Source organism: Trichomycterus rosablanca, chromosome 18 (assembly GCF_030014385.1).
Source record: "Trichomycterus rosablanca isolate fTriRos1 chromosome 18, fTriRos1.hap1, whole genome shotgun sequence".
Taxonomy (NCBI): Eukaryota; Metazoa; Chordata; class Actinopteri; order Siluriformes; family Trichomycteridae; genus Trichomycterus; species Trichomycterus rosablanca.
The window spans coordinates 4,912,907-4,928,253 of NC_086005.1; the positions used below are offsets into that span (position 1 = coordinate 4,912,907).

General features: G+C 43.2%; 1 protein-coding gene across 2 annotated transcripts in view; it reads left to right on the forward strand.

The window, feature by feature from the left end:
• The window catches only part of LOC134332271 (rab GTPase-activating protein 1), a 165,327-nt gene that overhangs the window by 132,009 nt on the left and 17,971 nt on the right, over positions 1-15,347 (forward strand). For both annotated transcript variants that reach the window (XM_063013836.1, XM_063013837.1), the window contains 6 exons: positions 7,681-7,794; positions 11,270-11,344; positions 11,524-11,649; positions 12,905-13,048; positions 13,152-13,193; positions 13,279-13,407. In XM_063013836.1, coding sequence (XP_062869906.1) covers positions 7,681-7,794; positions 11,270-11,344; positions 11,524-11,649; positions 12,905-13,048; positions 13,152-13,193; positions 13,279-13,407 — 630 coding nt within the window. The remainder of the gene's footprint in view (positions 1-7,680; positions 7,795-11,269; positions 11,345-11,523; positions 11,650-12,904; positions 13,049-13,151; positions 13,194-13,278; positions 13,408-15,347) is intronic.

Genomic DNA, 15,347 nt, shown 5'->3' on the forward strand with positions numbered 1-15,347 from the left:
GGCTCCTGCCTCCATAGAAGCTGGAATATGTGAATATAGAATGTCATTGTGCTGTACACATGTATATTTGACAAATAAAGGCATTCAGTCAACCCTAGATTATACTGTTATCCTTATCCTTGTATTTCCTAACAGCGGGCGGCACGGTGGCTCGGTGGATAGCGCTGTTGCCTCACAGCAAGAAGGTCCTGGCTTCAATTCCCAACTTTTCTCTACTCTAGTTTAAGTAGATAACAGTCCAAGGATACAAATCTGCTGTGACTCTGTTAAAACAAAGGCTTTTTTAGTAGGTGCATGTTATTGCTCAGCCTAAGTACCTAATAGTCTGTTGAAGACAGTGAGAGACTCAGATGTTCGGACAGACAAGGGAAGCTTGTTCCACCACTTGCTTGGTGCTGGTACGAAATGATCCTTGATGCTGGTCTTCCTCGAGTTCTGGGTGGAGGATCAAGGCGAGCGAGACTAGTGGTTCGGAGGTTGTGTGGTACAGAGTGGGGTGTGATTAGCTGGTACAATTTTGGCTTTGTAGGCGAGGATCATAGTTTTAAACTGAATGCGTGCAGCTACAGGAAGCGAGTGAAGAGAACGCAGCAGTGGGGTGATGTGGCAGTGTTTAGGTTGGTTAAAAACCAGATGGGCAGCTGCATTTTGAATGAGTTGCAGAGGTTTAATAGTGGACATGGGAGCACCTGCCAGGAGGGAGTTGCAGTAGCCCAGCTGAGAGATGACAAGTGACTGGACGAGGATCTAAGTGGCTTCCATAGAGAGAAATAGCCAAATCTTCTTGATGTTAAGGAGGAACCAGATTCAGCAGACATTCACACAAAACTCTGAACCCTATCAGACTGAGTTCTTGTAGCTTAAGGTGTTTTAAGGCTTAGACCTAGACCTCACTAAAGACTCCTGGAGTCGCCGCCAGCCCGCTGTGCTGCTGACTCACACAGTTGAACCAGCTCCTCGGTCTCCTCCAGCAGCACACATGCTGTGACCCACCTGCCTCCAGACTTCTCCGGCTGTTGTTTTAATGCCAGGAAGTCAGAGGACAGCTGCAATATTGCTAAGTGAGAGTTTGACGGCTCCGGTCTCCAGGTGAGCTCTGCTGTTTACTGAGCGTATCGGTGCATTCAGGTGGAAAGTACTGACAGGCCTGTCATCGAGGGAAGACTAAAATCAAACGGATCTTTTCTTTTCAGTACGAATAACTTAAAAGTCCTTGATCCAGAAGCGGTAATGCTTCTAGATTTCTGTGGGTGAGACGATTGTTTTGTGTGCAGCAGAGAGTCAAATGCAGTAAACATTTCTACACTTCCACAGTTATGGCATTTAGCAGATGCTTTTAATCCACAGTGACCAATTCGAGCAATAGAGGATTAAGGGTCTTGCTCAGGGGTTCAAAAGTAGCAACTTTACCATTGTGGGGCTTGAACTAGCAACCTTCTGATTACCAGACCATAACCTTCCTGCTGAGGTACCACTCCCCAAAGCATGACACTGTTATTTTAATTAATATAATTTAATGTTATATTATTTCATGTCGTGTCACTACACTATAATTGCTTTGTGATGGTTGGCTGCACAGATGGGTCAGCTTTCTCCAGTGCCCTCTGTCTCATGTTGCTTGTAGCATACAAGCCTCTGATAATGGAATCCACGTCATGATGTTGTTAATCCAGTTCATTCTTGTTCCTCCTCATGTTCTGAGTTCTTCCACAAGTCCTGTCATACTGTCTTCAATGTTGTCATGTGGGAGCCACATCACACGCCCACAGTAACATGCTTCTTGCGGGTGGCACGGTGGCTTGGTGGGTAGCACTCTCACCTCACAGCAAGAAGGTCCTTGGTTCGATCCCCAGGCAGGGCGGTCCAGGTCCTTTCTTTGTGGAGTTTGCATGTTCTCCCCGTGTCTCCATGGGTTTACTCCAGGAACTCCGGTTTCCTCCCACAGTCCAAAGACATGCAGGTGAGGTGAATTGGAGATACAAAATTGTCCATGACTGTGTTCGATATAACCTTGTGAACTGATGAACCTTGTGTGATGAGTAACTACCGTTCCTGTCATGAATGTAACCAAAAGTGTAAAACATGACATTAAAATCCTAATAAACAAACAAACAAACATGCTGCTTGCAGGGCGTAATGTGGTCCAGAAGCTTTTTTCTGTTCTGGCCATCCTGTACACCTGCTCAGTGGTGATCATCTTCCTCTATGAGATTTTTAGCGGTTTTCTGATGCAGACCAAAGGCTTTCATCAATCATAGCTGGGTGATGGTTTCTAACTTTATTGCAGCCAAACTATAGCTAAGTGTACAGGCACAGAGAAGTCACCGGCTGTAGTCAGTTAGGATCAGGGAAAACTTAGAAGGCCTTGCTATGAAGTTGTAGGACATCACTGAACCTGGTCACCTTTGTAAGCTTACTACAGGCTTACACAGTTAGCCTCAGACCATTCAGCCAGCTCACATCCTCCTCTGTATAATGAAAATTATTAAATTGTCACTGACGAACCCAAAATTGCAAATTATTTGTTTATTTTAAATGCATTATTCCCCCTTTTTTCCGATTTAGTGTAGCCAATCCATTGCTGGGGACCCTGATGGCGTCCAAGGAGGGTGTATATTCAGCTGACACACACTCCCTCTGACGTGTGCACAGTCCACCAATCCCTTTTTATTCTCCAAAGTCGGTTGGATTTGCGTGTGAGGTCGGCTACCCGTACGGAGAGCCACGCCTCGATCTCTGCGCTCCTCCACTTTCTGTATAGGTGCCCTGGGCAACCAAGGTCTTTACACCCCTTAGTCCAGTCGTTTCCCAGCCAGCAGACTGGAGCCATTTTTGCTTCAGTCATTAGACAATAGTGCCTGCTAGAGGGCGCCCAGCCGACCGGTAACAGAAATGTTTCTCGGCTGAGGAAGCACACAGAGATTCATTGTTATTCAGTCTGAATAGTAGAATATCGCTCAGAATAAGGCATCTCAGTAGGCAGCATTTTGAGGCATCTAAGAATTGAGACAGCTTCTTTTCGGGAGCGGATAGGATGATATAAAATACTGTTTATGTAGAGAGCTTACAGGTTCTGAGACGAACCCTAGATTAGGTGCTTTTAACACACAGTGTTAAGTTGGTACAGATGGACTTGTTTAGCTGTAGTTGATCAGGTATAAAGTTGTAGAACATCACTAAACATGGTCACCTTTGCAGTTTAGCCTTAGGCTATTTAACCCACTAACATGACAGCTAGCATCTTTTCCATGTACCCAGAACTGTTACATTGACAAACCCAAAATTGCTAATTATTCATTTTTAACGCATTTTCCCCGTCTTCTCCCAATTTAACGCTACCGATCTGCTGTGCTGTTTATTCGCCTGACACACACTCCCTCCGATGTGAGCACAGTCCACCAATCCCTTCCTTATTCTTCAATACTTTTGGTGGATTTGCTTGTGAGGACATAAATGCTGTTTATGTAGAGAGCTCACTAGATTCTGAGACAGACCCTTATAGATTAGGTGCTTTTAACACACAAACCCGAAACTGGCACAGATAGGGAGTTTGTATTTAACTTGTTTGGCTTGCTGCGCTGTTCCACAGATTCAAAGCTAGATGTGAGAACTGGCGGTTTAAGCTTTAGCAGTGTGTAGATGTGGCCTGACAGCTGCTGATGTCTGTAGTCTTTAATGTTTAGTGTCCGTGGTGCAGCTGGGTTTGTGAGCGGTGCTGTGTTATGTGCTGTTTAAGCGTGTGCTGGGAAACTGATCAGTGAACAAATGTTACAGCCTGAGGGAGGAATCTGGTTTACTGCTGTCTAGCTTGCTAGGACCTTTAGTATCGTTCAGTTGAGACTAAACACACAGATAAACACTCCTCAGGCACTTTTAATGGAGTCAGGTTTACATGCTGTTTGGTAGAGAGTGTCCAGTCGAGAATGAATGGGATTCAAACTCTGCGCTACGGTGCCACTTTTCTTGTCGGCCAGTCTGAAACACGGTCGGCCATATCTAAGTAAGGAATGCTGGATTGAGAGTCACATGTTTGCCACTGTAACAGCGGTGCCACTTACAGTCTGGTGACAAGAATAGCTCGTGGTGTTACAAGTGTCGGAGGGGCCCGTGTTAGCCTGGGGCCCTTCTTGGTCAGCATGGGTGTCTTGCATGCAGCGGTGGTTGCTAGTAAAAGCCATATAATTAATGCAGCCAGTCATCATAAAGACTCAAACACAAATAAAAAAAAAACTTTTTGCAAAGGTCAGTGAACAAAACAAAACAGAACAGTTTATAGCTCAGCAATGAGTCTCTTATTCAGAATCATGAGATTCTGTCGTGTCAGGAAAGGTCATCCATCATAAAGTTGGTATGCAGACCAGACTTGTTATACATCACTTTTCTACATAATCACCGTCTGATGCATTTTCTCAGCATCATACCAACTTTTTAATGCCATCAGCAAAAAATGTTTTTGGTTGAGTTCGTAGCCACTGATGCACCACTGCTTTCACATCATCATCACATGAAAATCTTCTTCTGAGCATCCAAAAAGGTGGAAATCACATGGTGCTGGACGATAAGCGTCTCTCAGACACGACCAATTACTGTTCCTCCCACCCTCACCATTTATATATTTATATTTATATATATATATATATATATATATATATATATATATATATATATAAAGATATAGATATCAGCTCCACTTACCATATAGAAGCGCTTTGTACTTCTACAATTACTGACTGTAGTCCATCTGTTTCTTTACATGCTTTGTTAGCCCCCTTTCATGCTGTTCTTCAATGGTCAGGACCCCACAGGACCACCACAGAGCAGGTATTATTTGGGTGGTGGATCATTCTCAGCACTGCAGTGACACTGACATGGTGGTGGTGTGTTAGTGTGTGTTGTGCTGATATGAGTGGATCAGACACAGCAGTGCTGCTGGAGTTTTTAAATACCGTGTCCACTCACTGTCCACTCTATTAGACACTCCTACCTAGTTGGTCCACCTTGTAGATGTAAAGTCAGAGACGATCGCTCATCTATTGCTGCTGTTTGCTCATATTCTAGACCTTCATCAGTGGTCACAGCATGCTGTCAATATAGTCTATAGATAGCACTAAAGTATATGGACAAAAAAGTATTGGGACATCTCTTTGTTTAGTTAATTTGTGCGTTTTAGCCACTACAATTGCTAACAAGGATACGGTACACTTTCGACTTTGCAGCAACAGTTTAGGGAAGGCTCTTCCAGAATGATTGTGCCCTCGTCCACTAAGCAAGCTCTATAAAGACATGAATAAAATCCTTGTTTAAAGAAACTCCAGTGTCCTGTACAGAGACCCTGACCTCATGCCAGTCAAAGTCTTAATTCATTTACTCCCTGACTGTCTCTGTTTTTCTGTTTAACCTCAGACTGTTTTTTTCCTCTTGTTTCCTCCTGCTCTCTCTTATTTCATTTCTGTTTTGGTCTTGGTATTTATGTGTGAATGATCTAGAAGGTGAAAGTAAGAGTGAGAACATGTTCACATTAATAACTGGTGTATAATCAGGCTGTATGATTCCACAGTGGAGTAGAAACACTCGCTTCATCTGCGCCTCTGTTTATAAGGTCACGTGATTTCTGGGTGCTGAATTGTTGCTCACCTGAACGTGGAAGTCGTACGTTTATCTGATTAGATGCGGGTTCATGAGCACAGATGTCTTGACTGATGATAATCTGTCACCTGAGGTACGTGATAATTGGGTCTAATAAACAAAAAATAGGTTTCGGTCCGACGCTGGTTTATTTCTGGGCTTTAATTGACTTTTCAGATCAACATGAGACAGTTTAAGTGGGTTAAATGAGTGTCATTAGTGAAACAAATGAGCTGGAAGGAAATTCATGAAATGGACAGACACTCACACACACACACACACACAGATGGACAGTCGTACTCTCATACTAGAATAAAGCCATGTGATTCTTTTATTCTTAGCAAATTAACTCCCTCCCGGTTTTTGTAGATTTTTTTACAGTTTGTTTTCATTTCGATGTTTAATCACCGCATCGTCCTGGTCAGGGTTGCGTTGAGTCCCGTTCCCCCAAAGTCACTGGAGAAAACAGTGCAGTAACACATCCTAGACAGGACGCCAGTCCATCTCAGGATTTAATTTTATATGGCGGGACCGGTACCCTGGAACCGTTGGGTGCGATGCCGTAACACGCCCTGGCCAGAACACGCCCTTCCATTTTCCCCAGAAACAGCCTATCATGTCAGTATGTAGACAGCCGATCTGCTGATAGCATCACTGGGGATTCGAGCTTTTAATCCCTGTAGTAGTGAGCTAGTGTAATATACCTCAGTGCAACCCAAGCACCCGTATCCTCTACAGTTCTGTGATGATATCTGTGCTCTGTGTTGCATAAATATAGAAATACAGCACTGCGGTGGATGACATGACACCAGGGTTGTTCTTGTTTTTGTTTTTCATCATCACTCGGTTATCTTTATCTCTCAGTCTCGCTCCGGCTGTCACTCTGTCCTCTTTATATCCTACACTCCTCCGATTCTATTACACATGTTTTATTGGCTGCTGATGTGGAACAGTAAACAATACGTGTCCACTTACGACCTCGCCATGCCGTATCTTATTTATCTTATTTATTTGAATTGATCGCTCTGCCTGATCTGGCTAAATGTGCAGCGGAACAAAAGTTTATCAGACTTCATCTTAATGCAAATGTGCTGGACTGAATTTAGATTCTCTGGCAGTGATGGTGCCGTTTTTGACAGCAGAGCGACGGACACTGGTAAATCATGGAAGTTTTAATGTTTTGCATAATCCAGGGGTCAGCGATTGTTAATACACACACACACACACTTTTTGTGGTATTTCTCCTTCACCTCATAGCTCTTGATCTCAGACACCTTGACATACACATGGAAGACAAGCCTGTCTAGCATGGAAACCTTCCTCAGTCACACTCACTTTGTCTGGATGAACTTTGGCTGGAGGTTTTGATTTCGTGGAACATTTTTTAGCTATTCTGTTTAGGAATTTTCTATTTTTCTCCCAATTTAGCATAGTCAGTATGTCTTCCACTGCTGGAGACTCCAATCATGTCCAAGGAGGGTCATTTTCCCTGCCTCACGCTCCTTCCATCTCATGTGCAGTCCTCAGTCCTTCTTATTCGCCCACTCCTTCAGTAAATTCGCGCGCGGTGAGCCACGCCCTGGTCTCCAAGCTCTTCCACTTTCTGTACAGGCACCTTGGGCTACTAACCAGGGTCTTTGGTGGCTTGGTGGGCAGCACTGTTGCCTCACAGCAAGAAGGTCCTGGGTTCAATTCCCAGGTGGAGCGGTCCAGGTCCTTTCTGTGTGGACTTTGCATGTTCTCCCCATGTCTGAGTGGGTTTCCTCCGGGAGCTCCAGTTTCCTCCCACAGTCCAAAATCGTGCAAGTGAAGTGAACTGGAGATTCTAAATTGTCCAGGACTGTGTTCGATATAACCTTGTGAACTGATGAACCTTGTGTAATGAGTAACTACCGTTCCTGTCATGAATGTAACCAAAGTGTAAAATATGATGTTAAAATCCTAATAAATAAATAAAATAAACTTAACGTGTGTTTGATTGAGTTGTGCGAGTTCACCCAGATGTGAATTGGTTCCGTTATGCTAATGTGTGTGTGTGTGTGTGTGTGTGTACAGGAGTCTCCTCAGGACAGTGCCATCACCCGAGATATCAATCGCACATTTCCAGCACATGACTACTTTAAGGACACGGGAGGCGACGGCCAGGACTCGCTGTACAAGATCTGCAAGGTGAGAAAAGTTCACACAGACCACGAGAGCCTTAAATTCTGTTCTTATTCAAATGAACGTTCTTATAAACAAGATGTTCTGTTAATGAAACGTCTGAGACACAAATATTAATACACTTATTTGAGGTGAGCAGAATTTTCCGCTATTTGTAGCACCTCTCTTAAAAATATAAATAACTTTAATGGTTCGGCTTTTAAAGCGAAGTTTCCATACCAGCTTTGGAAAGCACCGGACGTTCATGGTTTATCCGAACATGATGAGTTTTAAACCTGAGAAAGAACTGATCAACATTTATTCTTTACAAATCCAGTTCACCATATAAATCTACAAAACAATGAACAAACCTGAACACTGACTCCACCAGAGCTAAAGTGACGCTGTCCAGAAATGTGTAACCCAAATGAACTGGACGGTGTGTGTGTATGTGTGTGTGTGTGTTGACCCCTAAAACTCAGATGTGTGGGTGGAGCTGTCGAGTATTTATTTATTTCTGTTTTTATTTATATTGGTTTTCATTGTCATTCTGGTCAGGGATAAAACCCAAAACCCTGCGATGGACTGGCGTCCAGTTTTGGGTGTTCCTGCCCTGCGCCCAGTTTTTCCGGTTCCACAGGAAACAGTTTGACATTATTACACTATTGTACTATACACCGATCAGCCATAATCTTAAAATCACCTCCTTGTTTCTACACTCACTGTCCATTTTATCAGCTCCACTTACCATATAGAAGCACTTTGTAGTTCTACAATTACTGACTGTAGTCCATCTGTTTCTCTACATGCTTTGTTAGCCCCTTTTCATACTGTTCTTCAATGGTCAGGACCATCACAGAGCAGGTATTATTTAGGTGGTGGATGATTCTCAGCACTGCAGTGACACTGACATGGTGGTGGTGTGTTAGTGTGTGTTGTGCTGGTATGAGTGGATCAGACACAGCAGTGCTGCTGGAGTTTTTAAATACCGTGTCCACTCACTGTCCACTCTATTAGACACTCCTACCTAGTTGGTCCACCTTGTAGATGTAAAGTCAGAGACGATCGCTCATCTATTGCTGCTGTTTGAGTCGGTCATCTTCTAGACCTTCATCAGTGGTCACAGGACGCTGCCCACGGGGTTCTGTTGGCTGAATATATTTTTGGTTGGTGGACTATTCTCAATCCAGCAGTGACAGTGAGGTGTTTAAAAACTCCATCAGCGCTGCTGTGTCTGATCCACTCATACCAGCACAACACACACTAACACACCACCACCATGTCAGTGTCACTGCAGTGCTGAGAATGATCCACCACCTAAATAATACCTGCTCTGTGGGGGTCCTGTGGGGGTCCTGACCATTGAAGAACAGGGTAAAAGGGGGCTAACAAAGTATGTAGAGAAACAGATGGACTACAGTCAGTAATTGTAGAACTACAAAGTGCTTCTATATGGTGAGTGGAGCTGATAAAATGGACAGTGTGTAGAAACAGGGAGGTCGTTTTAATGTTATGGCTGATCAGTGTATGTTACTGTATTAAAAACAGGATCATGAGCGCTCCACACCTCTCACACCTCTCATATCTGTTTGCTAGGACTGATTTCTTTCTCCGATTGGCAGTTTATAGTTGAATATTTCCGTGTTAGCCGGAGCATCTCGGGTTTCTCCTGTCGTCACCCGTGAGGTCGCTCGGTTTAGCCGACGAGCGTGAAGGATGAAGGCCGTGAGATTAATGCTTTGATTTGTGTCTTAAGGCGTTTGTTAATAATTTACCAACCGCTCTTTCTGGTGTTTACTACCATCACTCAGAGCTGCATGGATTTTCCTTTATTGACCTCCTAATAATTCAGCCGGCTCACAGTACGCTCTCAGCACCCAGGGGAGCTCACGATGGCTCAATTAAGAGTTCACCAGGTTTAATGTGGCCTGGGTTTGTAATGCAAGTTCCCTTTAAAAATGAACCCAGTTCTGAGGGGAGAGTCTGCCTGGAGATAAGCAATAATTAACCAATATATACATATATATATATATATATATATATATATATATGCACAAGGGTGCTAGGATGGTGCAGTGGTACATTAGGATAGCCCTCTGCTGCTGGGATCCAGGGTTCGAATCTCCAGCAGTATGTACATACAGACGTTATTGGCTATATTTGGGAAAGAGGGGCGGATAAGGCCCTGCAATGGATCAGCTTTCTGTCCGGGTGGTTCCAAGTAAACCAGAAACACGATGATCTTGGTGCTAGAGGTGTACCTACTAGAAGTAATAGTGTGTGGAAAATGCAATAGAACATGTTGTTTTGGATGGCATGAATAGATCCTGCATCACAGCTGGAATAGGATAGACATGTAGATGTCCGGCCGGCTGATAGCAGTAGTGGTTTATTGTAATTTACCACTGGAATAACAGTGTTATCGAGTCCCAATGGTTTAATCATGCTGTAGCCCAACTTTAGGTCCTTCAGACTAGCAATAGGTTTTAAGATCAGCAGTATTATGTAGGGGTTGAATAATTGTGTGTTAATAATCAGCATTAACAAAGTATCCTGCTACTCTAAAATACCACATCATTCATTTTCTGTGTTTGTTTGACTGATAAAGACTTAATTGAACACAAAATCTGATTCTGTAGAAAGTTTTTTTTCTTATATTTTGTTTTTATGCATTTTCTCCCTTTTAGCGTGTCCAATTGCTCGATTGCATCATGCTTCCTCTCCACCAATCCCGATCCCTGCTCTGATTGAGGAGAACGAAGCTAACCCACACCCCCTCCGACACGTGGGCAGCAGCCGTATGCATCTTGTTACCTACACTTGACGAGTGCAATGCGGATCAGCACTGTGTATGGAGAGACACACCCTGAGAGCACTCTTTTCCCGTCTCTGTGCAGGCGCCATCAATCAGCCAGCCGAGGTCGTAATTGCATCAGTTATGAGAGAGACCCTATCCGGCTTTAATATCCCACCCTTATCTGAACAACAGGCCAATCGTTGTTCATGTGGCTGCTCAGCCCAGCCAGCAGGCAGAGCTGAGACTCGATACGATGTATTCGAGATCCCAGCTCTGGTGTTCTAGCATGTGTTTTACCGCTGCGCCACCTAAGCGTCAGGTTTTGAGTTTTATACCTTTATATTTTTTTCTTGGGAAGTTGAAATTTTAGTTGTATCTGTATTATATAGAGCACAGTGAAATGTTTGTGCATGTGTGCTAACGTCTCAACATCTCAAGTGGACATGATAGTTATAAATAATGCTAAAGAATGTAGGGACATAGGAAATATAGGAAAAAATAATCATTACCAATTCCATCCTTTTAGTTTAATAGGCAAAAAGTATCGTTTTTCAGAGGACATTTGTCCAAATGCTGCTCAGGGTCTATGTCATGTGTATCATGGACTATTTTTAATTGTTTGTAATCCAGCTTTGTGTTTTTATCTGAACTTTAAACTACATGTACTGGAATAAAGGATCCTGTATGTCTCTGTGTTTTCCTCAGGCGTACTCTGTGTATGATGAAGAGATCGGTTACTGTCAGGGCCAGTCCTTCCTGGCTGCCGTCCTGCTGCTGCATGTGAGTTTTGTCCGAGTATCACATGTTCTCTCTGGTAGTGGAGAATTCTGGGAAATGTAGAGAATTTTCTATAGAGAAATTTTCACACTGCTGGATCTTCAGCTGCATCTCATTTAAAATGATATATGTGTGATGTTTTGATATATTTTGATGGTATTTGTGATGATGTTTGTGTGTAGATGCCGGAGGAGCAGGCGTTCAGCGTTTTGGTGAAGATCATGTTCGACTATGGTCTCAGGGAACTTTTTAAACAGAATTTTGAAGATCTGCACTGCAAGTTCTTTCAGCTGGAGAGACTCATGCAGGTCTGTACGACTGATGCAACAAATCCAAATCTTAAATCCCAAACACTTTGGAGTCCTTGTGTTCTTCTAAATACCATCACTAATGATCTGCTAATCGAGGCCAGAGAGATGCACACCTGTGATCAATGCCATTGATTAATGTCTAAAAATAAGTACATGACCATGAGACATTTAGTCTTATGTGCATTAGGAATTATTATTTTTATCAAGGGCAGAAGTGCAGCACCTTTGTGGATTCTCTTAATAATGTGCATGTTTAAAGCTGTGATACGTTTCCACAGATGTGCATTTGAATGCAGCTGAAACTTCTATTGTTTATCAGAACAGTAGGAGGTTCTTCACTGTTTATTAAACAAGCACAGGTTCTAAATATCCTATATAATAGCTTGTATATGGGTGCCCAGGTGGCGCAGCGGGATAATCCGCTAACACACCAGCGCTGATATTCTGAGCTCCCAAGTTTAAACCTTGGCTCTGCTACCGGTCGGCTGGGCCCTCGAGCAGGTACAGTTGGCTAATGCCTGTAGCGGACAAAAATGGCCTCCAGTCTGCTGTGTAGGAAAGACTGGAATAAGAGGTGGGGTTATCACCGCTGTGTAAGGACCTTGGTTGCCCAGGGCGCCTGTACAAAAGTATGCAAATTCACAGAAGTATTGGAGAACAAGAAGGGATTGGTGGGCGATTATACACCCTACTAACTGAAGGTTGCTTTGGATAAAGGCATCAGCTAAATGCCATAAATGCAAGTGTTTAATGCAGCAGATTTGATCAGCATAAAGACCCAGAGTGACCTTGTTGAGGGCCAAATCAATATGGCCAGTCGACTGGGTTGCAAGCAAGCAACTGTGGTGCATAGCCGTTGACCGTGGTCAGAGAACGAAGAAGCCATGAACTGTCGACAGGTACTTGGGTGCCCGAGGCTCATTGATGCCAAAAGCTATGAAAGCGATGGAGTGTGGTACAACCCAGCAGAAGAGTTACTGTGGCTTAAAGTGATAAAGTGAATGTGCAGCAAACCCTTTTATATATGGGGCTGCACTGTAGCAGGTCAGTCAGACTGTCCATAGTAACTCCTTTCGGCCATTAAAAGCACACACAGCGGTCACTCAGGTCAGCCAGTGTCCTGATACAGTATTATTAGCTGATGACTAGTGATTAAGGACTCAGGATTAGTGATTAGTATTATGGTTTGATTTTGTGATGTGTGTCCTTAATTAAAGTGAAATACTGAGCTGTCCCTCTTGTTTCTATTCAGGAATACATTCCAGACCTGTACTCTCATTTCTTAAGCATCGGCTTGGAAGCACACATGTACGCCTCCCAGTGGTTCCTCACCCTTTTTACAGCGAAATTTCCTCTCTACATGGTCTTTCACATCATCGACCTGCTGCTGTGTGAGGTCTGAACTCATCCTGAATTTGTATACTAGTTATTTATCATGATTTGATATTCATTTACCATGTTGTCGTTTGCCTAAATTACATTTATTATTATGTTCTCAGGGTATCAGTGTCATATTTAATGTTGCCCTGGCATTGTTGAAGGTGAGCTGCAACATGCTGTAATATTTACACACAGTGTCGAGTCCATGTTCGTTTTTAGCTTATAAATCATCTTTTTTTTTAATAGACATCGAGGGACGACCTGCTGCAGTCCGACTTTGAAGGAGCTCTGAAGTTCTTCCGTGTACCCGTGCCCAAACGGTACCGCTCCGAAGAGAATGCCAAGAAACTCATGGAGCTGGCATGTAGCATGAAGGTAACCAATTCACAAGAGTCACTTATTAGTAGGGCCGTACTAAATTCACGAGAAAAGTGCCACATTTCAAAGGGCCGATTGTAACGTATCCTGCTGTTGCAGTCGCCTGTTAGGTCTTGGACAATTTGTTGTTTTTCTTGGAGGCTAAATTCTGTTCGATGTCAAAATGCCATATACTGTATATTTATAATGTATATCTACATTAATATTGTTCTCCTTTACCACAGACACGGCCTCATAACACAAGACACGTACCGGTTTCTCTTCTTGAAGCACAAACTTGTCTTTACTTTCCCATCTTTCATTAAATTTCCTCCTTCTGCTTCAAATTTCTCTTCTCGTACATTTTGGGATTATTTGTTGGAAAACCTCCTCAGTTAAACGCTGATGTGGAAACACTGCCATCTAGTGGCGGGATGCGGTCACTTTGTGGGTCACAAAATCAGCATGCATTGTGGGAGATGCAGTTTATGTACGATTTTACGATGTATTCGTAAGTCTTTAAAGCTCTCGTGGGCCACATAAAATGATCTGACGTTCCGGATTTGGCACGCGGGCCTTGAGTTTGACACATGTAGTATACATTGAAGCTACAATACACAGCACAGCCTACCATAATGGTTCAATTTAATCCTAGAACATTCAGCGACAGTGCAATTGGCTCCGTCTCAAAAACGAATATACTCGACCATATTCAAACCCAATTCCCGCGGGCTGAATCAGGCCCCCCCATGTCATTTTATGTGGCCCACGAGAGCTTAAAAGGCGTATGATTGTCTTAAAATACACTGCAAAATCATAGATAAACTACATCTCCCACAATGCATGCAGATTTTGTGACCCACGAAGTGGCAGCACCCTGCATCCCGCCACTAGATGACAGTGTTTCCACATCAGTGTTTAACTGAGGTGGTTTTCCAACAAGTGGAGTTGAAGATTATCTACAAATAATCCCAAAATGTCTGTGGTATAGGAGTACAATATAGATATAGATACACAATATAAATTTTCACTTTGACACCAAACACAGAGGTAAGTATGCTAAATTTAGCCTCCAAGAAAAACAACAAATAGTCCAAGAATTAAAAGGCAGACTGTAACCACAACAGGATACGTTACCCTTCAATGTCGGCCCTTTAAGGGGAAACCATAATGCTGATGTGACCCTCAGTGAAAGTGAGGTTGATACCCCTGCGATGAATAGAGGAGGGCAGTGTGAGGATGGGCATTTGACATAAAAACTGTGGCCAATCAAAATATGTGGACAAATAATCCACTGTGGTAAGCCTGGCGGGAGCAGCCATAAGGAATCATGCAAGGTCAATTACACGTTCCCACTACTGCTGGGATCAAGGTTTAAATCCAGGATTCTGGTGGTTTGCAAGCCCCCACGGTGGATTGGGATCCTGTCCAGGGTGTGTTGCTGCATTGCACCCTCTGTTTCCACCACGACCCTGACCAGGATAAATCATGAAAAACATGACAATAACACAAAAAGAAAATGATTTTAACTTGGAGGTGAAGTTCGAGTGCCTTAGCTGAATATCAGACCAGTTATTCTGCACTGGTTCCCAGTAGGCAGCAGAGGGCAGTGTGGTACCATACTGGAAGTTCCTTCAGGCCCTGACAGTTCAGGATCTTACTACACATCATAATCTACACTGATTAATCTCCTGAGCTGTGAGATTTGTCTGTGATGAGTGAATGTGACTGCTCTCGCTCTGAGACGCGTCTTTTGTAAGCACACAGTGATGATTATTAAGGATCATTTGTGTTTTAAAAATGAATTAATTAAGGTAAACAAGCTGTAAAAATAGCAGATCTTCTCATTAGCTTAATAAAATCAACTCAAAGTGAGCGAATCTGAACAGCCATAATAACAAACCCCGGCGGTTCAGTGTAATAACATTATGAGAGCTCTGATTGTTGATACACATTAA